Genomic DNA, 23,534 nt, shown 5'->3' with positions numbered 1-23,534 from the left:
CCACTTCCCCTGTCTGACTGATGGGAAAATCAGGCAGGAGCTGCCCCTAAAATTAGGTGACTGCCTACGGAATCTGTTTCTAACATCCCCCTTGCTCTTGCACAGTCTCATCACAATGGGTGACCTTGTGGTGCTTGCAGGATTCCCTGATTATTGCCTGGGGATTTGTGGTTCAGAGGCATCTTAAAGGTTGGTTGCGATTGAAGATCCCAGGTGTCACATGATTCAGATTCTTTTGATCTGGTTCAGGCCTTACCAAGCACATGTGCTAGCCGTTGCAAAGCTGTTTTCTTCAACGTGTCATTCGTGGCTGCCTTTTTTGGGTGCCTTTGGGCAAGTGAGATCCTAGCAGTGTCTGCTAATGATAGTTCAGTTATGTGTCTGGTCTGGAATGACCTCCATTGGGGCCTGGGATCTGCGGTGCTGACTCCAAATTGATGGGGCTGGCAGAGGATCCCAGACTTTAAGGGAATGTGATGACGAAAGGATTTGCTTTCCTTGCGTGTATTCCAGGCTTTCCAGCTATCCTGTGGGAGCCATTAGTTTATTCATGGAGACGTGAAGTACTTGACCAGATTCCATTTCCCTCTGGTGCTAAAATGGGAATTATATTTCTGGGCTGAAAACTAGGTGTCTGTGATTCCCTCTCTTTTGGAAGAGGGGCAGCTGCTTCTGAGGCCGCGTTAGGTTGCAATGCACCTGCAATTCAGTCTATAGGCCATTGGCAGTCAGACTGCAACCTCCGCCCCCAGGCTGGGGGATGCTGCCTTCAGGAAGGGAAGGATAGAACTGTTGTCCCGTTAAATATGGTGGTATTTTTGTTATCCTTGCAGGGAATGATGGAGCATCTCGGCCTGACGTTTGGATAATCGGCCGCAGTGTTATTCGTTGGGCCCACAAGCGGGCCACCAGCAGTCGAAATGGTTCCTAGTTGGGCTTCAGACGCGAAGCCATTCATGTGTTCTGGCATGCAGGGAAGGCATACTGTGGGACCAGCTAATGCCACTCCTGCATTCTTTAGCAGCTCACTCTTGCCCACTGCAGGTTCTTATTGTGCATCTCGGTGAAAATGGCCTAGTGACAGCTACTGTTGTTATCTTAGTACTCAAGATAAAAAGGGACATGCTTCTCATTGTTGAAGTAGGTTAAGCTGGTGTGGTCCGAGATGCTCCAGAAGCAGATTTGGCCAGGAGCCACCAAAATCACTGGGATTGAGTGGGCCAGGAAGGGTGTGAATAGGGAGGTAGCAAAGTTCCTTCAGGAAATGGGGAGCTCGATCACCCATCGGGAGATTTGCTATGTGGGCCGTAACATATACAGGAAAGATGGTGTGGAGCTGTCTGCCGAGAGCTTAGACATATTTTTGGCAGACCTAAAAGGGTGGATTGGGCATTTTCTTTCCACTCTGTGGGCAGGGGGGAAAGTGAGGAAAATCCATGCTTATTGCTGACGTGCCCTGCAGCAGGCGGCTGATAACAGGGGCCGGTTTCCAGGTGCCAAACCTGGGTACAGGGATGGGAGCTGTTGTGGAAAACAATAATTGGGAGCTGCGCTGGACTGTTAGTGCTGGAGATTTGGTAAGGGGTGGTGTTTCTTAACCCCTCTGACGCTGATGTTTAATAATAAAGTTGCGGTGTGTGCTTTAACCGTACATTTGTGTGCTATGTCGTCTTTACTACAGCCAAATCCAAGCTCAGACATCTGGGACTGAGGAATGCAGCCCATCTCTACACAAGGACTGTAGCCTGGAAAGCAGGGACTCTGGAAAGGGTTTAGGGGTCATAGCAGACATGTAACTGAACATGAACTCCCAGTGCGATGCTCTGGCAGAAAGGGCTGATATGATCTGGGGATGTATAAGTGTAGGGTGACCAGATGTCCCGTTTTTAAAGGGACAATCTCATTTTTTGGGACTTTTTCTTATATAGAAAGAACAGGAGTACTTGTGGCACCTTAGAGACTAACAAATTTATTAGAGCATAAGCTTTCGTGGGCTACAGCCCACTTCATCGGATGCATAGAATGGAACATATAGTAAGAGGATATACACATACATACAGAGAAGGTGGAAGTTGCCATACAAACTGTAAGCGGCTAATTAAGCAAAAAGAAAAGGAGTACTAGTGGCACCTTAAAGAGACTAACCAATTTATTTGAGCATAAGCTTTCATGAGCTATAGCTCACTTCATCGGCTGCTGTAGCTCACGAAAGCTTATGCTTAAATAAATTGGTTAGTGTCTAAGGTGCCACTAGTACTCCTTTTTGCGAATACAAACTAACACGGCTGCTACTCTGAAACCTGTAATTAATTAAGATGAGCTATTATCAGCAGGAGAGAAAAAAACTTTTGTAGTGATAATCAAGATGGCCCATTCAGACAGTTGACAACAAGAAGGTGTGAGGATACTTAACATGGGGAAATAGATTCAATATGTGTAATGACCCAGCCACTCCCAAACTAGATACTGGACTGAATCCTTCGCCTCCCCTTGAGTGTATGGGATGCCTGGATGATCAGCATTTGAGAGCCAGGCTGGACCATTAGCTACTGGCTGGTTTGGGCTGGGAGCACTGTTTCTTACCTCTTCTATGTTGCTGTTTCTTAGCTAATAAAGTTGCGACCTAAGCTTTAACCATCTGGTTGCGTGCTGCGTCTTATATACTGGCAGTGTCTGAGGCAAGGAGAGTCTTTAGAAGGTGCATCCAAAATTAACAGACTGGCTGAGAATCTGAGTTTCTGCTTTGCGTGACTTATGCTGACAGTGTGTGTCCTATGTTAGAAATCCAGATTTATGGAGTGGTTTTTAAGTTTGTTTTTGTCATTTCCAAAGCATTGTTTTAGAGGATGTTTAGATTATTACAAAAAAGTCTGTGTTTTAAGTTGTGACTGGTAGAAATTTGTAAAAGCACCTAGGCTCCAAGGTATCAAAGTCAGTTTTGAAAAGAAAACTTAAGTCCCATTGACAGTCAATGGGGTGTTGGCTTGTAAGTGCCTAAGTTAGTGTTGAAAGTGACCTCATTGCAGATTAAGCAGTGAGGGCTGTTGGTTGGCTTGTTGGAAAAGATGTGTGCCCCTCTAAGGGCTAGAATGACTTTCTGCTGCAGGCCAGGTCAGCATGAAGAGAGCGGGGCACTGTATTAGGTCCATGCTGGTGCAGGAAAAGCCCTCTTTTACCTGGACATGTGGGGTTGAGGCTCCCAGCACATGATTTTAGTTCTCGCTCATTCAGGATCAGGGTAGCAGCGGCAGTTGCCCAGCTGGGTCTGGGGATAGGGCAATTCAGGCAATTGGGCATTTTCATTCTGAAGTGTACAGAACGTACATGAGACCCCATGTGGGAATCAGTGTTAATTTTCCATTGTGTTCTCATTCCAGATGCTGGTGGACGGGCCAGGCAGACGGTGGTCTGGATCTGCGGGCACAGTATTGTTGATTGGGCGCATAGGCGGACTTCCAGTTTGGCTGGAGGTCCGCAGCTGGGCCTCAGTGGTGAAGCAGTCCTGAGCTGGCATGGGAGGAGGGGCATGTTATGGGACGAACTGATGCCCCTTCTGCACACTTTGGGGGCCCATGGGCAGGCTCCAGATATAATTGTGGTTCACCTTGGGGAAAATGATTTGGGAATGTGTAAAGGGGTAGACCTAATGATCAGAGCTAAGAGGGACTTGGGGCAGATCCTTGAACTTTTCCCAGGAGTAAAAATGGTGTGGTCGGACATGCTGCAACGCAGGGTGTGGGATGGAGCTTTGAAGCCCCCCCGGGTTGACAAGGCTAGGAGGTATGTGAATAGGGAGGTGGCCAAATTCATGGCTGGCATAGGGGGGTTGGTAATTTCGCATCCAGCCATAGCATACAGGGCACCAGAATTATTCAGGGAGGATGGGGTCCACCTGTCAGATTTGGGAGCTGACATATTTTTGGCTGATATTAAAGAGGGTATTAGGAGATGTCTGGGAACCCAGCTAGGTGTTCGGGGGAGACAGTCAAGCTAATTGCTGGTGTCTCCTTGTGGCAGATGTCCAGTGCAGGTACTCTGGTGGAAAGGGATACAGTGATCAGATAAAATGGATTGGTAAAGGATTTAAAGGAGGTATTCTTTAAAGGAGCAGAAATGGGAGTGTGGGGCTCCTATGACTGGTACGGCAGGGAGCGAACCCCCTTCCTGTGTAGCCCCCCCTACCCTTCATTCGAGGGGGGGGGATGGTGAAGTCCCAGCAGCGGGTTGGCTGGGGACGAGGGTGGATAAGGAGGAGGGCTGATGGAAGCCCCTTAAGTATATATTGAAATGATTATGGACTTATCTGCACTGTACACTTTTTTCTACCAGCTACTCCCAGATGTTTATGAATAAAATTGAGGCCTAATTAAACCACATCCAGTGTCTCCTGTCCTCCTTCTGGCATAGTTGGACAATAACCTTACCACAAACTAAGTGGTGATGGCCTTGGTCTGGCTTACTGGAAAATATGTGCTCCCTTCACGGGCTAGAGAGCCAGGAAGTGACTTTCTGCTGCAGACCAGGTTAGTGTGGGGACTCAGACCTATCCCCCTCATCCACCAGGGACCAGCAGAAGGGAGATTGTATAGGTGCATGCCAGTGCTGGAAAAGTCCTCTTTTACCTGGACTAAGTGAAGGAGCTATACTAGTGGCGAGATACTGGGTATTGTCAGCATCTGCTGTGGGCATTGCCTTAGTTGCTTCTTCCTCGGGGGGGCTGGGAAGGAATTTTTCCCTCAACTCCAGATTGGCCAAGGTGCAGTGGAGGGTTTTTTGCCTTCCTGACAGCAGGTTTGCGGGGGCTTTGTTGGGGCAAACATGAAAAGGAAGTAGGCTATGAAGTTGCAACCCGTATTTTAAACGTGGCGGATGTCCAGTGTAGGTACTCTCTAGGGATACAATGACCAGATACATGGATTGGTAAAACATTTAAAGGAGATATTCTTTAAAGGAGCAGAAACGGGAGTTCAGGTCTCCTATGACTGGTATGGCAGGGAACCAACTCTCCCTTCTTTATAGCCCCCCTTAACCCACATTCGATGGGGGGGATGGTGAGGTCCCAGGATGGGTAAGGTGGAGGGCCAACGGAAGACCCCAGGGTATATATTGAAAGGATTATGGGATTACCTGCACTGTACACTTTTATCTGCCAGCTACTCCCAGACATTTAAGAATAAAGTTAAACCACATCCAGTGTCTTCCTTCTGGCATAAATGGACAATGGGATTTAGATGCTTTTGAAAAATTTACATGATGTTAAATACGACTTAGTGCCTAGAGTTGATAACGTTGTGGTCAGTGTTAACTCTTTTAAAACCACTACTTTTCCAGTCTACACTAGGTGTAAAATGGGGTTTAATTTGCTAGTTAAAATGCATCTGCTGTGGGCTAACACATTAAAACCTGGCCATTTTTTCTAGTCTGGACGTGCCCTGAGGCTACTGGCAGTCTCACTTTGGAAGGTCTCTAGTTCAACTTTGGAAATAAGGCTGCTGAGGGAGGAGGCAGTGTCACATTTTGGTAGCTCGTCATACTTGACTAAAATGAAGCAGGTTTTAGTAAAATTGATCCAAAATTTGGGGCCATCAAAAATGCCTCTTGTTACTTCTCTAGTTACTACTTCACAACTAACTTACACTGTTTTTAAGTATTTGTGCCAATGTTAATCAAGGCAGTTTTCTAATCATTGGGACGAACAGGGGGTTTATTCTAAAAAATCTCTTTTCACTCCTGTCTTTCTACGATGCTCTTTATAGTGGATTTAAAGTTCAAAATAGCATGATTTTTTCTTTGCAAATGTCATCTATCTCATGTAAGGAAATAATCTGAGTTGATTAAAGGGGAGACTCAATTTAAGATGTACTTGAGATAAATTTCCTTACCTACATTACAGATAACATCTTGGGTTATTAAAGCCTAAAACATTTTAAAATTCCAAGTTACTCTTCGCTACATACCCTGGCTTACTTTGTCTATTTTAGTTTTGACACTGAGAATCAGCAAATTCAGTTTCACTCTCATTGTAGTCCATTTCACTTTCAAATTCTCCAAATATTTGAGGTTTGAAACAGTTTGGTTGAAATTAAAAAAAATGATTCATCTTAAATTTCATAAAGATCATAAATCTAAATTTTGACCAAATTAGAGGATTGTGTCTTTAACACTATAGTTAGTGATATGCCAAATAGACACTGAAAGTTTTCATGTGTCACTCTTAAACAGATATGACTTTAAGAAATTTGTTTAATAAGCTTTACTGAATTCTGTGGACCCAAAGATATAAAAATGAGAATACAAAGAAAGGTACTAAAATATCGCTAAACCCAGAACTCATCCATAATATCCAATAAACCAATGGAAGATTAAAGGATTAGAGCTCAGTCTTGTGCACTGTATTAGATATTTATTTCTAGCATTGCAGATGTTGAGGAATGGTTTCATCTTATGTTTGAGAGCCAAACATCTCCTGTCTGTAAGTCTAGAAGGTGGAATGGATTCAGTGGTCTGTATGAAGGTTAAGTAGTACTTTTACAATGTTAATGAGTTATTTCAATGGCTAAAGTTCATAGTACTTCCTGGTATATATCTGCATACTTAGTAAAATTTGCTGATTTAAAAAATTAAATGGCATGCTTTAATGCCTGTGCAAGCATTTTCTTGCCAAATGACTATTACAAATTCAGAAGAAGCTTTTGTCACTTGGAAATTAGTGTCAAACTTTTGCCTAACCTTTTATCCTCACTTTAGTGGACAAGTTTTTCTGAAGTGTATTTAAAAGTTTGAATTAAGATTTCTAGGCGATTGGGGTTTCCTTTGGTATTGGAGGAGACTATTCCTTAGTCATGACTCCCTGATCCCAAACTCCTGCTGCATGGATTCCTTCACTGGCTTGCTCTCACCGCCACTCTCATTGGGGCTCTTTCATTCCATAGGGTTCTAGATTGGTGGCAAGCGTGAGTGCCTGGAAACTTAAGGAGTGTGGCTTCGTGCAGGCTACACGCCTGTCCTTCCTAGTAAGAGATCACTCCTGCCTGGGCCCTAATTCTTCCATGAGAGAATGGTGCTGGGGAAATTGAGCTAAATCCCTTGCCTCCAGAGGCACCAACTTTGAGAGTTCCCGGGTGGGGGTGCTCAGCTCCTGCCCCAGGCCCCTGTGCTGGGAAGAATTCTTCAGCAGAGAGAAAAGCCAGGCATTCCAAAAAACCTGCTTCATATTTAAATGAACCATTAGCGGCTACTGTGATAGCAGCCTAGAACTGCCCTCTTCCCTTCTGATTAGACCTAAGATGGTCTTTACAATGCTTCCTCCTCCCCCTAGTTCTAATCTGTGGGTGAAAGATCAAGTCAAGACAACTTTGGATTTTATCATGTGATCTTAACACAAACTATTGCATGTGAACATAATTTTTTCACGTTCAAACAGGCCATGGCATGGGTCTGCTGTGACTGTGCTGCTGCTCTACTTTTATTGGCCATCTTTGATTTTAGCACTTCAAAAAATGTCTCCACTCCCCGAGTCTTGGGTTTTCATTTTGAGTTTGATGCTCTGGGTACAACAGTTAATGTATAGGGTCAGGCAATTACCAGATCTAATTGATTGGTGCCTTTCTCGGGGGCGTGGAAGGAATCCCATAGCTTTGTTGCATCCCTGTCAGCCTGTGTTTCTAGCTTATAGCTATTTATGCAGATTGACTGGAACACACTGCACCCTTTCTTCTGGCTTTGTCAGAAAGGATGCTCCTGCATTTGATTTTATTGTGCTTTTGGCCAGGGGCAATCACCTTAGTCAGATGCTAATGCTGTTCGGCATAGTTCATAACACTAAACATGCCTATCATATTGGGGGCAGGGCAGAGACAGAAAACTCAGCCCTTTCCCTTGCTATCTTTGTTAGCAGTCTGAAACGTCGCACTCCTGACTTTACTTGCTCTGTTCTTTTTTGTGACTAATTTAGTACCTTCTGCACATGGGTGACTTGTAGAGGATCACCCCAAATGCTTCTGACATGATTTCAGTTCTCATGGCCTTTCGCCAACTGAACATCTGGTCTGGAGCTTTCTCTAGGCACAGCTTGGACATCCTAGGGCTGCACCACGCTGTTTTCAGTTCCCCATTGTTTTTTTTTTCTTACCGCAAGGATGCAAGAGGGAGGGAGAGCTAACAGCAGGTGAATCAAAATTCTTCCAGAGTTGCCGAGTTTTCCCTCCCCTGTGTCCTGCTTTACTGGACACTTGTATGTTTTCCACTTTCCTTTTCTCGAGATCACAATCTACCTCTTTAAGTTTCTCCATTTAGTGTATTTGAAATGGCTCTTATCTCTGCAGCATACATTCTTCCAAATGTTGGGAGTTCTTTACATTGTTATCACTGGCATGGGCTTCTGTTTTTGACATCCTTCCCCTAGTCTCAGTCAGATCTGTTGTGTGGAGCCAAAGCCAGAGAGGTGCTGAGCACCTGCAGGGCCCGTTAGCTTTACAGGAATTTGAATCAGGATTGGGCCAATAGGGAGGCAAAAACATGAGGTAAACGTAGTGCAATCTTGCTTCCTGTCAGTAGACACAGTCTACTTTATATACATATACAGATTAGACATCCGGCATCCTGGTCTTGGCTCTCTGATTACAGTAACTCTCTGAAATACTTTCCAACAGGCTGAATCAGGACTTGGTTAAGTGCTTGCAAATGCCATTCTTGCAGCCCTTTTTGAAAGAGGTGTGTGTGTGTGTGATTGTGGGGTTCTGGATTTGAACACGATAAAAAATGTATCACGTAAGCCACAACGCTATGCAGTGAACAATTAAACCAGAGTCTGCTCTGAATGCAAAGTAGTTTCCCAGTGAGGGGCAGCAATGCTTCTTCTTAGTGACTCTCCTTTTCAGAGCCCTGCCTCTTCTTAGGAGCAAAGAACTTTTTCCCCTGCAAGGTGCCCTGATGCAACTGGGGCATTGCAGAACAGAATTGATACTCCAGGAACATCTAGCTTAATTTGTTTTCTGTTCCTCCTCTCACCTTGGGTGTCTCTTCTAGTGCCTGATCTTATGTCTGCAATTCCAGGTGCTTGCTATATATTGTGTACGATACTGGTTCCATTCTGCTTTTGTGCTGTGCCAGCCTAGATTTCATTCACCGAGTTAAATCCCAAACTGCAATTTTTATCTGAATTGCATTTGCACAGTATGATGGATGATTGTAATCTCTAGTAAATATTAATTACTGACAGAATAGAACTGAGATTTGGAAGAGAATTATATGACTATACAAGGCCCTATTCTTTGAAGCTCACATGCAAGGCAGAAAGGGAGCTGGATTCAGGTTGATACTTGGAACAATAAACATGCAAACCCGGCGTTGCTGGGCTAGAACAAGGTGCAGAGTGTGTGAGTGTGAAATTTGGGTAGTAAGATGTGAAGTTGAGTCAGGAGACAACTGTACTGTGTGGCTTCGACTTCAAAAGAACTTTTGATGTTGCAAATGTGATACAAGAAATACAGGAACCAAAAATGTCCAGTGCAGCAAATATAAGTCTGAATGGATTTGGCTAATGCACTCTGGACATTTCCTAAGAGACTGGCATCTCCCAGGAAAAAGGACACGGACATAAATACCTTTGCAGGGAATGTACTGTATCCAAGTCATCTGAAAGGTATAACTGAGGGAGCCCAGGGTGACAAAGGGAGAGGATGACCTGAGACCCTCCATGCCAGATACTGGGTTTCTGGCACACTGCCCTATCACAGGCCAGGAAAGGACTGGGAAAGCCGAGGAGTGGGTAAGCACTTGAGATGTGAGGGTAAGGAATACCATGCCTGTACTGAAATGAACGGTGCGGAAGTGCATTGGCTTTTGCAGAATTTCAGACTATATGCGACATGCAGTTCATTTCCTTTGTTTTAGTTCAGCATGTTCTCCTCTTAATCACTCATGGTTTTAATGAGACCTTTTGAATCGTAGCTGTTTTGGAGGTAAAGTCACTGCAGGATGCTCTTGGGAGGGTGGGAACTGGAGCACTCAACCAAGACAGTGCCTAAAGACGGGCTTTCTCCACAGACCTACTGATCAGTCAACCACAAAGTATGGGAGGAAGAGGGGATCAAAGCACTTCTTCCAGGTCAAGGGTATCCATCAGAAAGAAATGTTTGGGGAGAGGGATGGGTGAAATGTTATAGAAATTGCCTTAATTCTGTACCAAGTAACATTAACCCTACCCTTTTTATGAAACATCTGCATTACTGCACAGACAGTTGGACTACAAAATAAAATCCCTCACGCCTGACCAAGGGCTTTTTCAGAAAAGAGAAAAGGAGTAATGGCATTTTATATTTCTTGTGCTATGAAGATGTGTTTTTACTTTGAATCACCCCCACCTCCCTTTGTGAAATGTACAAAACATGCCTAGGAAATGCACTGGCTTAGCTTAAAAGCCACAGTGAGAAAAGGTTGGAATTTTCAGCCCTGCTTCTGTGCCTTTGCTCATAGTGCAAAGGACTTTGAGACTCAAAAAGCAGTTGTTAAAGAGCAAAAGTTAATGTAGGCCAAGGATGCACTTTAGCTCTTTCCTGGAAGCATCCTGAGGATTACAATACTAGTCACTCAGAAAAACAGAATACATGCTGGCCAGGTTTGCACTAAAGTTATTGTTGTGGATTAATCAATGTTTGTTTCAGAGCAGCCTGCGCCTCCTAGTTATTATAAACCTGACTCAGTGTCTTGTCTGTCTTCTTTAAAAATGCGCATTGTTCACACTATTACCTGTTTTAAGGAGGGGGTCTCACACTTGTCTTGTTTCAGAAGGGGAAATGAGAGTTTCTTAGAGCATCTTTGTGTCTAACCAAAACTTGAGCTCAACTCCACGGACCTAAACAGCACCCGAGTGTCAGCCACTGATTTTCTGTGTTTTATTTTGCAGAGAGGTTGGGGTGGTGGTAGGAGGGTTTGTGATTGAGGGAAGGGGAAATTGGGTGTTTAAATGTGGCTCTTCTGTATTACAAGGCACTAACACGACTCCCGTCTGTATTTAAATGCTGTCCCCAGGTTACGACTATGGCTATGTCTGCGTGGAGTTTTCACTCTTGGAAGAGGCCATCGGATGCATGGAAGCCAATCAGGTTGCTTTACACTTCGGTCGAATGCTGCTAGAAGAATATTGTTTTGCTGGGGGCGGGTGGAGAGTCAGTGATTTTTGAAATGGTTCAAAAGAAGATCGGCTCTTGTTTTTACACGACACTGCCGCTCAAATGTTAGTGTTCCCAGAAACTTACAAAAGGCTTTGCAATGCCTCTGTGAAAGAGCCAAGAGGCTCTGAATGTTCTGCCGTTTCAACTTGAGCACACCTGCAGATTGGCTAGATTTAAAGGCTTGGAGATGAAAAAGATTCCCAGTACAGGTTGTTGCCTTTGTGGGTTTATACTCACAGTTGGAAAGAGCTCTGCTAGTGTGAAACTCCTCACTGCCCTGTCTGTGCACAGTAATTGTATCTGTCCCCTGTACACAGGGTTTGAGTTAGACACAAACACGCGTCGCTATGGGCGAGGCCTCGGGTATGCAGCGCTGATGAGTTCAAATGCTACTTGCCTGCTACTTTTCCATGTGGCTCATCTGGGTGGGGGGGATTCCTCATATATGTGTCTCTCTTTGTATTCATGTTGTCCTTTGGCAAGTTGGAGTTGCATTTGCAAGGGTGGCCTATGCACAGTTGTACCTGGTAAATCTGAACATTTCTAGGGTAACCAGATAGCAAGTGTGAAAAATCAGGACATTTTTCAGAGATCAGAGGGGTGGGGTATAGTTGCCCATATAAGACACAGCCCATAATATTGGGGTGGTCCTGATTATATTAGGACGTCTAGTCACCCTAGATGTTTCTGAACTCTAAATTTAAAAAAATTCTTAGCCTTTCTCTCACGGAATAAGCTCCCAACTGTAGCAGTAATTTAGATCTGATTGTTTGAGTCTGTTGCTGTTGGGCACCATGCAAGTATCTGACCCTCAAAAGCTGTAAATCACAGAAGACAAGAAGAACTGAAATCTACTGTTATCACCCATTCCTTGGAAATTTCAGGGAACTGACTGATCACCTGGGAGACAACTACCTGATCGCAGTTCAGTGCTGCCCTCTACTAGATCCCTCTCACTTAGCCCCTGGTCGGGGGAGAATGGCTTCCCACCTCCTTTTCAGTTTTGCATGTGAGCAAAAATTGCTGTAGTGATCTAACCCATTCATACTTTGGAATACCATTGGCTTCCTTGCCTAAAGACTGGCTTCCTCTGCCAGAGGAGAACCACACAACTTAAAAACTGAGTCACAGTTTTAGAATTGTATGAATGTGCATACAGCCCACCTGTTAGATGTGGCACGTGTGTGTGTATATCTACAGTTACAATAGCAGTGCAAAGTCTGAGCATGTTCCTGTTCTAAAAACTTGGTGCTAAAATGTTTGTAGAAATGCTCCTATGGCTTCTGATTTTTAACGCCAGTGGGAATGTGCACAGGCTGATGTGATGCCAGTATTGCTGGTGTCCCCGATGAGGTCACCTGGCAAAAAAGATGCTTGCAGGGGAGCTCTGGAATTTGTACCATTTTAATGGAATCTCTCACAGTGGGTGAGGCTAAAATCTGACTTCCCTTCCGTGTTGCCACCCATGCTTTGACTGCCACCATGATGGTTTCCATGTAAAACGCACTATCATGGGAAAACCTGTACATAACTTGGTGTGAACAGCACAGTAACTAAACCACCACTGTATGCACCCAGCTCTCCTCTTCTCAGCTCGTCTTACCTGCAGTGGCCAGGGTCCACTGATGGGACAGCCCTGGGCACCTGGGAAGCTCCTCTCCATCTGGGTAGAATCATAGAATATCAGGGTTGGAAGGGACCTCAGGAGGTCATCTAGTCCAACCCCCTGCTCAAAGCAGGACCGATCCCCAGCTAAATCATCCCAGCCAGGGCTTTGTCAAGCTTGACCACTTTCCTGTTGGAACATCCACAGATGCTGGAGCAGGTGTCTGTTTTTGTTCAAATAGGAGAGGTAAGGCCCGGTAAGGTTCCCATCCCTCACTTTGCGATGGGGCACCTGTAGGCACCTAGGGAGTATTCCTACCCCACATAGGTTTCATGTAGGAATCCGGGGAAGTTACCCTACACACACCTGAGAGGGTCCAATTGGGGAAATGCGCAGGCTGCCCCTTGGCATGGCATATCTATTCTTCCCTTCCCCCCTCCAATACTTGCTTGCACTCTGCAGTGCTGGCAGCACAGAGGAAATGTTCCAAGACCCCAGACACACGTCTCATCCCCACTATGATAGGGCGCCAGCAGTCACCTGGGTAGTCTATCCATCCCGCCACGTGCATCCTGGTGGAGGCACCTCCTAGGCCCCTTGTGTAATGATGTCTTCTGATCATCCTGTTGGCAGCGTGTGTGGAGAATGTCTAGAAGATGACCATCTCGATGGGAACATTGCAAGGTCTGTTCTTAGGCCAGTTCTGTCAGAACCTCCCAGTCGTGACAGCGTCCTGTTCATTGCAACAGTCGTTAGTGGATAATTTGTGGCAAGTTGTGTTCCTCAGCATGAGCCTGATCGAAACCCAACTGAAATCAGTGGAAAGGCTCCCACTGACTTTGGTGAGACTTGGGTCAGCTAGGGCTCCCCCATCCCACCCTCCTGGGTGACCAGTATGTGGTGCTTGACAGAATTAGGGAAAATGGCCTCTAATTTAGGACAAAATCCTAAACTTTTTTTTAATCAGTGATACCTGCTGTGAGGCTGGTAACTGTCCTTTGAGCTCTGAGTCCAAATTGAGCTCATTTGTATGATGGATGGACGGGGGAATGTCATCTCTCCGTCCCCACAAGACGGAGCTTGCACCATTTTAATCTCTTCCTGGGTGGGGCCCAGGACTGAGTTGTTAGGGAGAAAATGTCATGTCACCAGGTTGAGAATGTATCTGATTTTGTACAAACTCTAATAAGAGTGCTTATGCAGTGGCTTGGATGCCCTGGATAATCTTTTAACAATATACTAATAACTAAACCTGTTGGTTACCCCAGTCAAATCAAATAATATAGCTAGACCAAGAACTAATAACTTCCCCGAGCTATTCCCCCCGGAGTGCCACAGCCCCACTACCAAACAGCCATCTCCCGTGCTAGGAGTGAGGTCTTTCATAGAGGCAGGAAACTTACGCTGACACTGACGGTATAAAATTTGGCAACTCTTTTCCTTGTTCCCTTCACTTAATACAAACTAGCATTTGGTTTATTGTGGTATTTCCAGATTCCAAATCACAGATTTACCAGGTCCAGCTATTTGTCCAGTAAATGTAGCATGGGTGTGTGTATTGGGTTTCCAAGGAGGTTTTCTACTGAATGCATTGAGGTGAAGAAACTTCCCTCTTCTCCTGTGCTGTCCTGATTCTGTGATGGAAGGATGCCTTTCATACCACTGCTCACCCCACAGTTTTCACAGCTGTAGCTAAATGGATTAAAACATCCCAATTTCTAATTAGCATGGCGACATTTCAGGGGTTAATGGCACAAAGAGGTCACTTTAATCCAGGGGCAGCCAAACTCAGCTCAGTTCATGGCTGCATTGGCAACTTGCCAGTAGCTCAAAGGTCACCTCCAATATGTATGAAATGGGAAACATTGCAATCGCCCTCCTCCTGCCTGCTTGCTCAGGTCAGGATGGAGAATTGCTGGCTGCAAACTGGAACTCCAGGGGCCTGCACCTCTGTGTTAGAGAAGGTTGGCTGCAAGCTGCTTTGCAGAACTCCCTGGGTTGCATTTGGCCGCCTCTGTTTTAATGATGTTGGTAGCTGTTGCTCTTGTTGGTTTCATTGTCAGTTGTCTGCGTCATTGCGTTTTGAGGGTGGAGATTTCTTCCCTGTTCACATGGCAATCTTGGCCTTCTTTGGTGAGATGCAGGATATATTCAGAGGACTTATCTGTGTTGGTCTTTAATGCTGCTGATTTATGTGGCTTCTTCCAAAAAACTTTTCCATCCTTTAAAACCTGAGGGAAGGTGAATTGTCCCTTGTATATATAAGGTCGATCTTCTTTCATCTTCTTCATGTACATACTCAATGCTGCCTGCCAGGCACAATGGTGTGTTCCTCCCAGTGGGATTAGTGCTCTGGCTTCTTCAGGATCAGCCTCATGAAAGAAGTAATTACTAGGACACTGCTTCTTGGTATTAAGTTAGATCTATCTGAGGGGCTGCAGTCCGTTGTAGGAAATGTGACTCCGTGGCAGGGCTCTCTCATCTTCAGGATAAATGCTGGCTTCATTTAAAACCCCCTGGACTTGTTCTTGGGCACCAAATGATCAGCTTTTTCTGGGAGGAAATGAAGCAGGGATCTGAGCTACAGTGGAGCTACTGTGTTCAGTGAATAGTGAAATCAAGCCTTCCACTGCATGTTAGGAGGGCAGAGTGTTTTTCTCCTTGCACTCCCTTCCATCATTATAGTGGATAGAAGGGGAGAAGCAAAAAGATGCATCTATTGCTACTTGGATGTTTTCTTCGCTCTGTGAGATAGGGCTGATGGTGATGTGTGTGGGACAAGGTGTGTGACTTGTCAGACTTGTGGATAGGAGAACTAATGGAAAATTGGGGCAAATGACTGATTTTGACAGTACTCATCATGCCTGCCACACTAAACTTCTCCCAGGCCCCTTGCCCCAAGAAATGTTGGCAGCATGGTTATTTCGTGTGCCCTCCTGCCAGTGGCTGACCCTTGCCTGCTGTTTGCTCCTGCTCCCTTACAGGGGTCTGGAAGTTGTGGAGGGGAGGTTAGCGTTAATTTCCTGGACAGACTTACTATAATGCTGGAGTTCTGTGGGCACATGCTAGATTGGTTGTTCCATGATTTGCTCTCACTTTGCACAGAGATCTATGTGTCCGTGTAGGTGACACATACCAAAGAGCTGCCAGTTTCTACTGCAGTGACACCTGTTCCCATTTCTTCTTCTTAATGCACTCATGCCTCCTTCCCCTCTTGCCATGCACCAGAGGGGAGCAGCAGGCCCTTAGCTTTACCTAAGCAGACCCCCCATTGGTGAGATCAGAATGATGAATCAACGTCTAGAGTTTTTCTGCTCTTGTGTGTCCCTCTTCCTTTATCCTTTCATTAAACTAATATATCTGCGGAGTAGAGCCTAGTAATGATCAGCAGTTACTTCACCACAGCTGTTTGTTAAAATCCATGTGGCTGTTGGAAGAGCAATGGATTGCTATTTTGCTTTCTGCCATTTACCTCCTTTGAGGCAGAGGGGTTAGGATTTACAGGCCTTGAAGGCATTTTGCAATAACAACTTATGATGCTCAGCCCAAAGCACGTTGAGTGTGGAAGACTTTTATAATTGTCCCCAATGCATTTGCTGCTTAATTTCAGCCTGAAAATATCTGTAAGCACTTGTGGGGTGGTCTTGGGGGGCACGTTGTGTGCATGACAAGAAGCACATTGTAATCCATGTAGGGAACTGTTATCCAGCATAGAAGTGAATGCTGGAAATGAATTTTGTCTAGCATTGGCAGGAGGTATTAATTGTGGGGGCCTCTGATTGGTCTAGAAACCTGAAGAAATGTTCTCTATGTAATTGGAGAACAGACTTCTCTATATACCTTTTCTAGGATTAATATTTCTCCTGGGTGCAAGGCATTCTGCCCTTCACTTGCTCAGCAAAGGAAACACTTTCCAGGTTACTGTCTCCTGCAGTTGTGTGTAGTGGTGGTAATGTTTGTAAGCGTGCCCAGGTTACAGGTCCTCAGCATGCTGTGTAAACTCCAATGTCCCACACGCACCCAAGGAGAGCAGGAGAAGGCCCCATTCAGGTCACACACTCCTCTTGGCACCAGCGTCCTGGGATAAAAACGAAGCGTGTTCTTTTCTGGTTTGCGTTAAACATACCCTGTTTTTCTTGTTAATTGTATTAAGCACAGGGGGTGTTTTGCAGCTTTGCATGTTGCAAGGGAAAATGTCCCTCTGTTGTGTTCTGTATTCAAAATGTCCTGGTTTAAACCATAAGGATTTCTGGCAGTGTCCTTTGGAGTCTCCTGTACTGCTTGCTCTCATTTGTAGAGTGGGAGGAAGGTGTCTCATCCCTGTGATGTGATTCCTCCCATAAACTTTCCTACCAAGTTGAGGAGCAGGCAGAATGGTGAACTAATATGTTTTGTAGCCCAGTGGGCTGTTAAAAGGTACCGTTAGTGGGCTGTATGTTGTTCGGATGAGAGGATGTTCAGCTAAAACAGCAACGTCGTTGATTTCTTTTGTTGTATTTGATTCAAAGTTGCTTACACGCATTTGTCATGAGCTGACTCACAGCCTCTTTTCAGTGGGTCTTGAGCTGCTGGGTCACCCGATTGTTCACCCCTGCTTGTTTCGCCATGGTAACTGCCACCTTAGATCACTGTGTCACTTGAGTTTTATTGCCTGAGAAAGGGAAGTGATTAGTTCAGCAGTGTTATAGATCTGTCATTAGCCTGAGTCTTGTTTGCTGGCTAGTTGAGTTGTACTTCCTGGTATCTTATAGATGCCTATGTATATATCCGTTCTCGCATTCTGACATGGCTGCAGTGTGTGCTTATCTATGCATAGGGGGATGATTTAATGTTTGTGCGCCAGAGTGATCTTCCTTATGCTAAGGGGAATTCATCACATTGTACGGCTTTTGACTAACTGAGAAACTGATTCATTCTTCTAGTATTTAACATTTCTCTGGGTCTTTTCCTTCCCTCATCTCCCACAATCTCAGCCTTTCTGTCTCTTCCCCTGAATCTTCATTTGCGGTCTTCCCTTATTGCATGGAAGGTCTTCTGGGATCTCCCTCCTCCAAAGGCTGTACAGTTCATTGACCCTTCCCCAGCTAAGGACAAGAGCCCATCAATGTTGCTGCTCCACCAGCCTGCCAGGTGAGGTGCGCATCCTCCTGCTGAGGAGCTGTGTTCTGCCCTACTAGCTCACGGAGCAAAGGAACCAAATTAGCCAACTTGGTTCCAAACTAACCTGCTGCGACCAGTTGGGCTGTGCAGCTACCTGCTCTGCTCAGTCTCCTCCCTCACTTTTTTTGAGGAGCATTTGTCTTTCTCCTGGCAAACATCATGGAATATAATGTTTGCCTGACGCTCAGTTACATAATGTAAGCCTTTACTGAGTGCCAGGTGGAGTGGATAAGAGCTCTCTTTTTTAGAGTGCATCTGTAGCGCCTGCCTGTGGAAGTGAGGTTGCACACTAGTGCTCGCAACGTTCCAGTTCACCCCCATTGAATAACAGCACTCGACTCTCCCCATACTGTGCAATATTCATTGACTGGATTGTTGAAAAGTGAAGCAATGTGAAATCCTTTGCCAGTGAATATTACATGCAGTGCAAACCACAGGTAGCTCTCCTCCATGCATCTCTTATGGGTCTGTAAGCATCTGTAGGATGTGATTTACTGCAGAGGCTAAGTTAAAATAAGAAAAACCCTGTTTCAGCCATTGTCATAATACAAGGCCCCTTCCTAAGTGATGCGGCCTTTGGCATCTTGTTCCTTCAGGCCACTTGGTAGCTAAGATTTTTGTCTTGCGTTAAGACTGTGAAGGATGCGCCTTATGTGTACCTTTGGAGATATAAACACTACCCAGTCTATGTAGCCATCTGGTCCCTTGCTCCTACAGGGTGTAAGCAGGACCTTTGTGTGAAGGAATAGCATCGTGTCAGGGCAGAGATCCGCCTTAAGGCAAGTTCAAAGGCACTTCTACTAAGTTGATAGACTCAGTGTGAGGAACCATAAATGTAGATATTATTTATTTTGTCTTAAGTATATCTAAGGTGCTTATCATCTTGGCACCAAAGTGCTGCAGAGGGGGGATAGCATCAATGTTCCCTCTAATTTTTTCCATCCATATGCGGAATAAATTTTATGTGCATTGAGGTATTTGCAGATGTGTGCCACCAGTAGAAACAAAAAACCTAGATATAATATATATTTTTAAAAAGTTACCATAGGGATAATAATTCCAGCCAAGACAGGTTAGGCATTTTATAATTCACTACTCAAAGAATTAAATTTAAGTGTAAAAGAGAAATAAAAATTATGAAATGCATAGACCAGTCAAAACACTAAAATAACAGCACTTTGAAAGAATAAAATTACCGAGAATATATGTGCATTGCAGGAATTACCAAGGAGTAACAACAACAATAATACAAATATGTATTGGGAGGTGAGTGTGAAAGACTCTGTGAGAGACTGTGTGTGTGTGACTCTTTGTGCTGGCTGCTGGGGAAGTCTCTGAGAGACCATGCACTCTCTCTTTAAGGCATTCACTCATGGCTCTGAAGGCTCATTCAGACCTCAGAAGCTTTCCTGCTCCTGAGCCCTGTCCCCCCTCCCATGCTCTGTGGAGATGAGGTACAGGGGTGGGGGAAGGGACATCAGCATCCCCCTCTCCCCGCACTCTGCACAGCCAGCAGGAGGGTCCCGGGAGCAGCTGGCCAGGGACTCCAAGGCAGAGGGCAGGAGCAACGTGGCCACAAAGCAGCGGGGGGGGAAGGACCTGAACACATGCTGCTGGATGTGCGTGGCACTTGAATAACTCCTGGGCAGCCGCCTGACCACACAGCTTAGAGGGAACACAAGATAGCATGTAGGGTATTAATGTTTGGAGTAGAGTAGTCAATTTCCTTTGTGTATGTGTAGAGTAGTTAATAGGGGAGATTTTTGAAAAGCTCCTAAATCCTTTGGGCAAAGTCCCACTGAAAGACAATGGAACTCATGATCCTAACTGCCTTAGGTGCTTTTAAAGTCCTCCCCAAAGCAGCAAGAGATCCCCATGAGCCATGACAAGTAGTGAGACAATAATGTTACTGAGATTTCTTGAAGCATGCAGGGTGAGGCACTATAAGGGGAACTTCAGAACCCTGGCTCAAATTCCCTACAGATGTCTGAAGATGGAACCCATTTCTCCTGTTATGATGGCTTGATGTCTGGAGGTGATAGATACACCTTCCCAACCAAGAGTCCATCTTCCATTAACAGTTCTCAGTGGTGTGCACATTGTGAGAAAGGTGGTATTTGTCATCCTCCCCAGCCCACCATTGGGCACAATACCAAGTGCATTGTAGTGTCTTTCCAGCCAGTTTTAGAGCGATATGACCTTACCAGATCCTTCTGGATTATCTCTCTTCAAGGATCTACCTGTATACCAGACCTCACTATGTTGAGGGCAAGGCTCAGAAGAATGTTCACCTTTGGGTAGCATTTTAACATAGGTTTGTTTATTTTTTGTTTTTATGCTTCCTTGGTGCTAATATTTTCCCTCCTCTAACGCCTGAGCTATTGGCACTTGGATTGTGTGGAACAGTAAGATAAGGCTGGTGAGTCTAATGACTGAAGAAACTTCAACCTGTACACAGTAGTTGGGATGGAGGAAGGCAGGATCATTTTCTCTGCTGTCTCTTTGCAGCTGTCATGTGTCATTTTATGTAAGCTATGGCTGGATTTAGCTCCTCTTCCAAAGAGTCATAGGGACATTAAAATGGATGTGTGAATTTGGGTTCACTTCTTGATATACTGGTTCCTGTCTGTTTTGTTCTCAAGATATCAATCAAGTTTGGGTTCACTTTGTTCAATTCCACCTACAGAAGGTGGAAAGAAAGTACTATAAACTTGATTGGGATCACTGAATTGTGCAAACTTTTATCCCTATAATTGTACAATGTTCTCATGGTTTCTGGTTCAGATCTCACCCGGCTTGGTAATGCTTTAGACCAAAGGATTGGGCCAAAAGAAATCTGATGAGGTTCAATAAGGATAAGTGCAGGGTCCTGCACTTAGGACAGAAGAACCCAATGCACAGCTACAGACTAGGGACCGAATGGCTAGGCAGCAGTTCTGCGAAAAAGGACCTAGGGGTGACAGTGGACGAGAAGCTGGATATGAGTCAGCAGTGTGCCCTTGTTGCCAAGAAGGCCAATGGCATTTTGGGATGTATAAGTAGGGGCATAGCGAGCAGATCGAGGGACGTGATCGTCCCCCTCTATTCGACATTGGTGAGGCCTCATCTGGAGTACTGTGTCCAGTTTTGGGCCCCACACTACAAGAAGGATGTGGATAAATTGAAGAGAGTCCAGCGAAGGGCAACAAAAATGATTAGGGGTCTGGAACACATGACTTCTGAGGAGAGGCTGAGGGAACTGGGATTGTTTAGTCTGCGGAAGAGAAGAATGAGGGGGGATTTGATAGCTGCTTTCAACTACCTGAGAGGTGGTTCCAGAGAGGATGGTTCTAGACTATTCTCAGTGGTGGAAGAGGACAGGCGAAGGAGTAATGGTCTCAAGTTGCAGTGGGGGCGGTTTAGGTTGGATATTAGGAAAAACTTTTTCCCTAGGAGGGTGGTGAAACACTGGAATGCGTTGCCTAGGGAGATGGTGGAATCTCCTTCCTTAGAAGTTTTTAAGGTCAGGCTTGACAAAGCCCTGGCTGGGATGATTTAATTGGGGATGGGTCCTGCTTTTGAGCAGGGGGTTGGACTAGATGACCTCCTGAGGTCCCTTCCAACCCTTATATTCTATGATTCTGTGATTGATTCAAAGATGAGGCCCAATTACAATGAAATAACAGACAAAATGTAGCATGTTGGTTTGAGTGCTTCAGTGTGACACCTCATAGGTGTCAGTGCTGAATGTTTGCATTCACAGCGACCAGATTCTATGGCCAAGTCTCTCTTATCGGTAATTGAATTAGATGAGTGCATTCAGTGCCTTGTAGAAGATGAGCAGGCCACTTTCAGAAGCAGATTCTCAAAGGTACGCAGACGTCAAGCGTGGCATCGAATAAATTTTACTCTAAATGAAGGGCAGGGCTCTAGACACATGACTCAAGGAATCTGATCTCTGGAAAGGGTGTTGTCTTCAGGATGTTCTTTGTATGCAAAAGGAGAGATTTCTTTTTTTTATCTTCAGAGAAACTGGGGGAGACCCTCTCTTCTGTGAAGAAACACATGGCATCTTGGAGTCTGGGGAAGGGGGGGGTCATTCTGATGGCCTTCAACTGCCTGGCCTGAGAAAAGGAGATGGTAAAAATCTGTAGCACATAGTGTTTTTCACCCAGTGCTCTCAAAGCACTTTACAAAGGATAAGCTCCTTTAGAATTAAACATAATGCAGAGTGGAGTGTTTTTGAGAGGCCAAAATGTTCTGGATTGGGTGCCAGCCTTCATGCTTCAGCTCCATTTCTCCACACGTTGGACACCAGATTAGGACCATGACAGTGTAACCATGCACTATATGCGGTCATTGGTAAGGCAACTTAGTGTTTGTAGTTCCAGGTTAAACTCATTGTTACAGATTTACAGGGTCTTCCTCCCCATCTCCTCTCCCCCACCAATGGTGTCACTGCAGGACAGAGTAAAAGTAGTATACGTGCCCTACCTGCATTCTTCCATGATTTCCCACATGGATTCCATTTTGATTTCTCTCTTGGTACACGTGTCCCAGGCACATGAAATCAGATTATTTTGGCCAGCCGTGTCCATGGGTGGTGTTTGTGCATCCCCCACACTCAAAGGCATAAAGAGTGGAGTTGACCCAGCTATCCCTCATGTTCTTCTTACTACCCATGGCAGCGAGGCAGTGTCTGGCTGCTTCTCTCCCCGCTGTGCTTGTTTAGTGTTGGTGCTTCGGTAGGCTTGTTGCCTGTTGGAGATGCACACACTATTCTTTTCAGTCAGGTTCTGATTTTTAGGCTAGAAACCCCCTTGTACAGGGGCTCTAGCAAAATGGCAGAAATGAAATCCCTGGTGTTTAAAACCTGTCCTTCCTCTGAAGCTTCAATGATCTACAATCCAGGTGTCTGCTCTGTTTAGGAGAGGGACAATGTAACATATGTGTCTCCTCCTATAAGCATACTCAAAAAGCTAGAGAAGCCCATCTAATATTGTTCTCCCTGGAGCACTCTATGCAAGCCTCCTTGGAGATAGTTAAACCTCAGTTCTCCAGGCATTTCCCCTGTCCACAAGTGCTCCAGTGGGCAAGGATTCCACCCTGAGCTACGGCAGCCAAGAAATTTCGGTCATCTGCCACCATTCCAGCCTCTGACAATTTAAATTCAGAGGTGAGCCAAGGGTTAGCTCACCCTCTCTAGTGCCTACTGAATCAAGGCCCAAGGCTTGGTCTGACACATGGTGGAGTGGCTGCTTTGAATTCCTCTGGTGCACTGCTACTGAGTGTTGGGAGAGTGCCAGCAGTGCCGACTAAACCGGTGGACTGTCTCTCCTGGAACTGATCCCTCACCACTCGGCAATCCCATAACTGTGTTCTCAGTGCCCAGTGCGTCAGTACCTACTGTACCAGTACTAAGGGCATATACATATAAGGTGATTTATCTTTGGGCTTGGTACTGGAGTCTCCTCTTCTTGAGGGGTTGAGGGTGGTGTAACCTGCTGGCTACTGAGATGTCAATACAGTAGGCAAAGGAAATATCTCTGGTATTGCCTGCACCTCCTGCCCAGCCAGGGAGAGCACAACAGAGCCAGGGCACTCCTGACAGGATG

The 23,534-nt window shown here is 45.3% G+C and overlaps 1 protein-coding gene across 3 annotated transcripts in view; it reads left to right on the top strand.

Moving 5' to 3' along the window:
- Positions 1 to 23,534, top strand: part of RBM6 (RNA binding motif protein 6) — a 136,616-nt gene that overhangs the window by 40,266 nt on the left and 72,816 nt on the right. For all 3 annotated transcript variants that reach the window (XM_077823078.1, XM_077823076.1, XM_077823079.1), the window contains exon 6: positions 11,032 to 11,105. In XM_077823078.1, the coding sequence (XP_077679204.1) occupies positions 11,032 to 11,105 (74 nt within the window). The remainder of the gene's footprint in view (positions 1 to 11,031; positions 11,106 to 23,534) is intronic.

The sequence above is a fragment of the Eretmochelys imbricata genome, chromosome 7 (assembly GCF_965152235.1).
Source record: "Eretmochelys imbricata isolate rEreImb1 chromosome 7, rEreImb1.hap1, whole genome shotgun sequence".
NCBI classification, from domain to species: domain Eukaryota; kingdom Metazoa; phylum Chordata; order Testudines; family Cheloniidae; genus Eretmochelys; species Eretmochelys imbricata.
This window is presented reverse-complemented; position numbering and strand designations above follow the sequence as displayed.